The sequence below is a fragment of the Bubalus bubalis genome, chromosome 19 (assembly GCF_019923935.1).
Source record: "Bubalus bubalis isolate 160015118507 breed Murrah chromosome 19, NDDB_SH_1, whole genome shotgun sequence".
Classification (NCBI taxonomy): Eukaryota; Metazoa; Chordata; class Mammalia; order Artiodactyla; family Bovidae; genus Bubalus; species Bubalus bubalis.
Genome location: NC_059175.1, coordinates 36,759,731 through 36,767,194, shown reverse-complemented (window position 1 = coordinate 36,767,194; position 7,464 = coordinate 36,759,731). Strand labels below are relative to the sequence as shown.

The 7,464-nt window shown below is 42.4% G+C and overlaps 1 protein-coding gene across 1 annotated transcript in view; it reads left to right on the top strand.

The window, feature by feature from the left end:
- Nucleotides 1-1,896: 1,896 nt before the first annotated feature.
- WDR70 (WD repeat domain 70) overlaps nucleotides 1,897-7,464 on the top strand; it is a 277,449-nt gene continuing 271,881 nt past the window's right edge. Inside the window, exons 1-3 of the mRNA XM_025270591.3 lie at nucleotides 1,897-2,044; nucleotides 2,151-2,210; nucleotides 6,899-6,982. Coding sequence (XP_025126376.1) covers nucleotides 2,020-2,044; nucleotides 2,151-2,210; nucleotides 6,899-6,982 — 169 coding nt within the window. The 5' untranslated portion in view covers nucleotides 1,897-2,019. The remainder of the gene's footprint in view (nucleotides 2,045-2,150; nucleotides 2,211-6,898; nucleotides 6,983-7,464) is intronic.

Sequence of the window (7,464 nt, the reverse complement as noted above, 5' to 3'; positions counted from 1 at the left end):
TGACTGGTTTGATCTCCTTGCAGTCCAAGTGACTTTCTAGAGTCTTTTCCAACACTGCAGTTTGAAAGCATCAATTCTTTGGCGCTCACCGTTCCTCCTGGTCCAACTCGCACATCCATACATGACTACTGGAAAAACCATAACTTTGACTAGACGGACCTTTGTCAGCAAAGTGATATCTCTGCTTTTCAATACGATGTCTAAGTTCGTCATAGCTTTTCTTCCAAGGAGCAAGTGTCTTTTAATTTCCTGGTTGCAGTTATGGGAAAGATTGAGAGCAGGAGGAAAAGGGGGCAACAGAGGATGAGATGGTTGGATAGCTAAATGGACACGAGTTTGAGCAAACTCCAGGAGATGGTAAAGGACAGGGAAGCCTGGCATCCTGCAGTTCATAGGCTTGCAAAGAGTCGGACAAGACTTAGCGACTGAACAACAAAGGAACTTATTTCTCATTGGCAAAAATGTGTAGATTGTAATTGTTCTTATTTTGATTATAAAGATGTGTTAGAGCCTAGTTATAATGATTTCAAATTCATGGTCCCAAATCAGTTATATTTGCACCAACTCAATAAGCGTTCATCCTGCATGCCACACTAAAGATTGCACATGCCACAACTAGAAGACCCAGGGCAGCCAAATAAATAAAAATTAGAAATTTAAAAAGTAACATTTAAAAGAATAATGTCTAATCCTTGTTATTGTAAAGAACACATTTTATGAAAAATTGTCAGTTTGTAAAACTAAGCCATTAATGAAAAGAATGGCGTTATTTTACATTTTTGCAGATCCCTTAAGTTCAGTTCAGTTCAGTCGCTCAGTAGTGTCCGACTCTTTTTGACCCCATGAATCGCAGCACGCCAGGCCTCCCTGTCCATCACCAACTCCCGGAGTTCACTCACACTCCCGTCCATCGAGTCAGTGATGCCATCCAGCCATCTCATCCTCTGTCGTCCCCTTCTCTTCCTGCCCCCAATCCCTCCCAGCATCAGAGTCTTTTCCAATGAGTCAACTCTTTGCATGAGGTGGCCAAAGTACTGGAGTTTCAGTGTTAGCATCATTCCTTCCAAAGAAATCCCAGGGCTGATCTCCTTCAGAATGGACTTGTTGGATCTCCTTGCAGTCCAAGGGACTCTCAAGAGTCTTCTCCAACACCACAGTGCAAAAGCATCAATTCGTTGATGCTCAGCTTTCTTCACAGTCCAACTCTCATATCCATATATGACCACTGGAAAAACCATAGCCTTGACTAGATGGACCTTTGTTGGCAAAGTAATGTCTCTGCTTTACAATATGCTATCTAGGTTGGCTAAATGTTTGGCTAAGAGATAGCTAGATTTTCATATGTACTGTTGTTATATGTTGTTTAGTGGAAGTATATGGAGAAAGGGGGGCCTCACACAGTTACACAGTTGAAGAACAGAGTATTTTAACATTTATAGACACTTGTGAATATTCTTCTCTGACAGCATACCAAAACTTTCTTAAAGGTTAGTTGTGATGTGAAATTTGAAGCCATTCTGGTGGCTCAGAGGTTAAAGCGTCTGCTTGGGATGCGGGAGACCCGGGTTAGATCCCTGGGTAATCCCCTGGAGAAGGAAATGGCAACCCCCTCCAATACTCTTGCCTGGAGAATCCCATGGATGGAGGAGCCTGGTCGGCTACAGTCCATGGGGTCGCAAAGAGTCGGACACGACTGAGCGACTTCACTTTCACTTTCACTTTCGAATTCTGAGGATTAAGTGTCACCTGGTCGTAAATGCATTTTAGGAAGTAAAAAGAGTTCAGAGAAACCCCAGATAATCCCTTTCCATGGGTTTAATTGGACACCCGGCTCTGTGGCGCCTATACCTCGCCAGCCCGCTAGGGCGGCGTAGCCCAGGGAGGCCTGTGTCCCTCCGCGCAAGGCGCCTCTCTTGGCCTTGGCGGCGACGCTGACGCTTGAAGGCTTTACTTCCTGCCCGGTTTGCCGGGTCTTCGGCAGCTGTTTCTGCTGCGGTTGTTGCTGGAGGGTGGCCGAACATGGAGCGCCCGGGGCCCAGCGATGGTGGGTTCAGTGAGGCGAGCACCTGTAGGATGGGCCGGGCAGGGCGGGCGGCGCTGGTTTCGCCCTCTGACAAGGCCTTTTCCCTTTTCTCTTTCTCAAATGACAGGCTCAGACGCCTCGGGACCAGACCCGCAGCTGGCGGTCACCATGGGCTTCACGGGGTTCGGTGAGTGACTGCCCTAGACATGGTCTCCTTTTGCAGAGGTTTTAAGAGTCGCAGGTTGGGAGAGGCGTCCGAGCTGTCCCTTGTGTTCCGACGTTCCGCTGTGCCTAGTCCTCCTTGTTAATACTTTTAGCTCTAGTGTGGGTATCTTGCAATTTCAAGTCACAGTCTTCCCCCATCTGTTTTCTAACTCCTCTCTGTCTCCTGGGACCAGCCCAGGTGACACTTTTTACGCGACGGTTAGTGAAGAAGAAAGATTGCTGCGTGACCCACGCGGTGGAAGGTGTTGGTTAATGGAGAGAGTTGTTTCTCTGCGTCCTGAGGATAAGAGCCAATCACTGATTTTGGTCTGTAATAAGATGGCCCTTTTGGCATCAAGTGGGCTATTAAGTGATGTTATAATAGTTAAATCTCTTATTTTGTTGAAGTATTGGTGGTTTGGTCGCAAAGTCCTGTCTGGCTCTTGTGACACCATGGGCTGTAGGCTACCAGGCTCCTCTGTTCATGGGATTCTCCAGACAAGAATACTGGAGTGGGTTGCCATTTCCTTCTCCAGGGGATCTTCCCAACCCAGGGTTGGAACCCAGGTCTCCTGCATTGCAGGCAGATTCTTTACCAATTGAGCTAAGGGGAAATATAGTTGATTTATAATATCATGTTAATTTCAGGTGTACAGCGCAGTGATTCATTTACACACACACACACACACACACATACATATTAATATATTCTTTTCCCTTGTAGGTTATTGAAAACTGTTGAATATAGTTCCCTGTGCTATACAGTGGGTCCTTGTAGGTTAGTCTTCTTTCCTACTCCAAAGTCTTCACTTTGGAGTCTCTTGTTTGTTCGTTCATACATTCATTTATATGGTTAATGTCTTGAATGACATATTTATTTTCTCCTAGGAGGTCATGTCTACAAAAGTGCTGTATGCTTCTGTAGTATTCAGTTCAGTGCAGTCAGTCGTGTCCAACTCTTTGCGACCCCATGGACTGCAGCGTGCCAGGCCTCCATGTCCATCACCAACTCCTGGAGTTTACTCAAACTCATGTCATGAGTCGGTGATGCCATCCAGCCATCTTATTTTGTCATCACCTTTTCCTCCTGCCTTCAATCTTTCCCAGCATCAGGGTCTTTTCAAATGAGTAAGTTTTCACATCAGGTGGCCAAAGTATTGGAGTTTTAGCTTCAGCATCAGAGCATCAGTCCTTCCAGTGAATATTCAGGACTGGTTTCCTTTAGAATGGACTGGTTGGATCTCCTTGCAGTCCAAGGGACTCTCAAGAGTCTTTTCCAACCCCACAGTTCAGAAGCATCAATTCTTCGGCGCTCAGCTTACATGACTATTGGAAAAACCATGGCTTTGACTAGATGGACCTTTGTTGGCAAAGTAATGTCTCTGCTTTTTGATATGATGTCTAGGTTTGTCATAACTTTTCTTCCAAGGTGTAAGTGTCTTTTAATTTCATGGCTGCAGCCATCATCTGCAGTGATTTTGGAGCCCCCCCCAAAATAGTCTGTCACTGTTTCTACTGTTTCACCATCTATTTGTCATGAAGTAATGGGACCAGATGCCATGATCTTAGTTTTCTGAATGTTGAATTTTAAGCCAACTTTTTCACTTTGATTAGGAGGCTCTTTAGTTCTTTGATTTCTGCCATCAGGGTTATGTCATCTGCGTATCTGAGGTTACTGATATTTCTCCCAGCAATCTTGATTCCAGCTTGTGCTTCATCCAGTCCAGCGTTTCTCATGATGTACTCTGCATATAAGTTAAATAAGCAGGGTAACAACATACAGTCTTGATGTACTCCTTTCCCTATTTGGAACCAGTCTGTTGTTCCATATCCAGTTCTAACTGTTGCTTCCTGACCTGCATACAGATTTCTCAAGAGACAGGTCAGGTGGTCTGGTATTCCCATCTCTTGAAGAATTTGCCATAGTTTGGTGTGGTCCACATAGTCAAAGGCTTTGGCATAGTCAATAAAGCAGAAATAGATGTTTTTCTGGAACTCTTGGTTTTTCAATGATCCAGCGGATGTTGGTAATTCGATTTCTGGTTCGTCTGCCTTTTCTAAAACCAGCTTGGACATCTTGAAGTTCTCGGTTCACATACTGTTGAAGCCTGGCTTGGAGAATTTTGAGCATAACTTTACTAGCTCAAAGATGAGTGCAATTGTGCGGTAGTTTGAACATTCTTTGGCATTGCCTTTCTTTGGGATTGGAATGAAAACTGACCTTTTCCAGTCCTGTGGCCACTGCTGAGTTTTCTAAATTTGCTGGCATATTGAGTGCAACACTTTCACAGCATCATCTTTTAGGATTTGAAATAGCTCAACTGGAATTCCATCACCTCCACTGTTGCTGCTGCTGCTGCTAAGTCACTTCAGTCACGTCCGACTCTGTGCAACCCCATAGACAGAAGCCCACGAGGCTCCCCTGTCCCTGGGATTCTCCAGGCAAGAACACTGGAGTGGGTTGCCATTTCCTTCTCCAATGCATGAAAGTGAAAAGTGAAAGGGAAGTCGCTTAGTCGTGTCCAACTGTTAGCGACCCCATGGACTACAGCCTACCAGGCTCCTCCATCTGTGGGATTTTCCAGGCAAGAGTACTGGAGGGGGGTGCCATTGCCTTCTCCATCACCTCCACTAGCTTTGTTCATAGTGCTGCTTCCTAAGGCCCACTTGAGTTCTCATTCCAGAATGTCTGGCTCTAAGTGAGTGATCTTAACCACTGTGATTATCTGGATTGTGAAGATCCTTTTTGTATAGTTTTTCTGTGTATTCTTGCCACCGCTTGTTAATATCTCTGCTTCTGTTAGGTCAATACCATTTCTGTCCTTTATTGTGCCCATCTTTGCATGAAATGTAGTATTATGTACTTATTTTTGTATACAGTATTATGTACTGTAGTATTATGTTATTTATTTTTGTTGCATTTCCTTTTAATAGCTTTCTCCCTAATATAAAGAATACAATAAATGAGAAGGAAGAAAGTAAAATCATTCATAATCTCTTGAGCTAAAAATCAAGGCATAAAAATTTGTTTGCTTTCCAGTTTTTTTCTGTTGCGTATTAATAACATTAAGATTGTATGTATGTATGTACTATTTTGTTCTTAATTATATGGAATTTGTTTAATTCTTAATATTTTGAGGATTTTTCCATTTTATAAAAATGCTCTTCCAAAGCATGTCTTCTGATGGGTTGAATAGTAGATAGAAGTGCTATAATGTGTAACATTTTAAGGTTTCTCTCACATAGTTCTTTTCTTTTATCAGCAATACTTAAATAAACATTTTTATAACATTCTTTTATCTCCTTTTGTAAAAGGAGTTTTATGTATACTTCCATAGGGTAGATTTCTACAGGAGGGACTACTTTGATAAAATATATAGGTATTAAAAAGTAACAAAAAATTGAGTGTATAGCTTTTAAAACTTCTTGGTATTTGTTGTCATAATGCTCTTCAGAAAGGTGGTTTCAGTTTATATCAATCAGTAGTGTGTAAGAAATGGAGAAGGCAATGGCACCCCCCTCCAGCATTCTTGCCTGGAAAATCCCATGGACGGAGGAGCCTGGTGGGCTGCACTCCATGGGGTTGCTAGAGTCGGACACGACTTAGCGACTTCCCTTTCACTTTTCACTTTCATGCATTGGAGAAGGAAATGGCAACCCACTCCAGTGTTCTTGCCTGGAGAATCCCAGGGACAGGGAAACCTGGTGGGCTGCCATCTATGGGGTCTCACAGAGTTGGACATGACTGAAGTGACTTAGCAGCAGCAGCAGCAGCAGTGTGTAAGAAAAGCATTTTTACCACATTCTAACTAACACAGAATAGGTATTAGTACTGAAAAAAAACACACACACACAAAAAAAACTAGTAAAATCAAATATAACATTGCTTCCAAGCAGATCCAGGTCATCAGAATGTCAGTTCCTGGTGGTTTTAGGATTGAGACCCCTGTTTGCTTACTGGCTTTCAAGTGGGAGTTTCTTACCTCTTTCTGATACCTGCATTGCTTGTCTTCTTGCCCCTTTCATCTTCAAATGCACTGCGATCCATCTCAAGTCTCTCTGACTTCTGCCATATCTATTCTGCATCTATTCTACATTTTCTTGTAAGACCTTCTATGATTAGACTGGGCTTGCCAGGATGTACAGAGTCCCTGTAAATGTAATGTATTCACAGGTTTCAGGAATTACGATATGAACATTCTCTATTTTGCCTAGTACCCCGTGTTGAAGTTTCAAAGAGTAGAGTCTAGATAAATTACAGGAGGATGGGAAAGTTGGCTGGTTAATGTTATTCAGTGATGAGATTGTAATTAAATTTCCCTGGGGAGTTGGGACTTCCCTGGTGATCCAGTGGCTAAGACTCTGAGCTCCCAATACAGGGGGCCTGGGTTGGCTCCCTGGTCAGGGAACTAGATCCTGCATGTTGCAACTAAAGATCCAGAGTGCCACAGCTAAGATCCAGTGCAGTCAAATAAATAATGAATACTTAAAAAAAATTCCCTGGGGAGTAAACGTTTTCTTCATTGATATTTTATGGTTATTTGGTAGCTGTGCTATAAATTAGATAGACTCTAAGTGGTTATTGATACATCAGTAAGTAAGTATTGAGTACCCGAACATTGGCCAACTTAGTTCAAGAAACTCACAGTCTGCTACTTATTCCTGTTTTAGGAAAAAAAGCTCGCACATTTGATTTGGAAGCAATGTTTGAACAAACTCGAAGAACAGCAGTGGAAAGAAGTCGGAAAACACTGGGTAAGAAGTTCAGTTAATTGCTTTCTTATTTATGTAGATACCATATCCAATTTACACAAGTGTGTTACCAGTTATAAAATTATAAACTGAAAAAAAAATTCAAAATTGTTAGAAGTTCACATGTGCTGGTTCCTTTGGAAGTAGTTTTTTTTTTTAGTCTCATTTTTTAAATATGATAAAAATTGTATCTAAATAGGGTAAGAAGGTCTGAGTTCTAAAACCTGTCAGAAGTGTGAGCTATGAATAAACAAGGATTCAAAATTAATTTATAAGAATCAGAATAGGGACTTCCTTGGTGGCCCAGTGGTGGGGAATCCACCTTGCAATGCAAGGGATGCAGGTTCAGTCCCTGGTCTGGGAAGATTGCACATGTTTCAGGGCAGTTAAACCCTTGAGTCACAACTAAGACCTAATGCAGCCAAATAAATAAATATTAAAAAAAAAAAGAATCAGAATAGTGGTTTCTTTTCTTCTTCACCCTC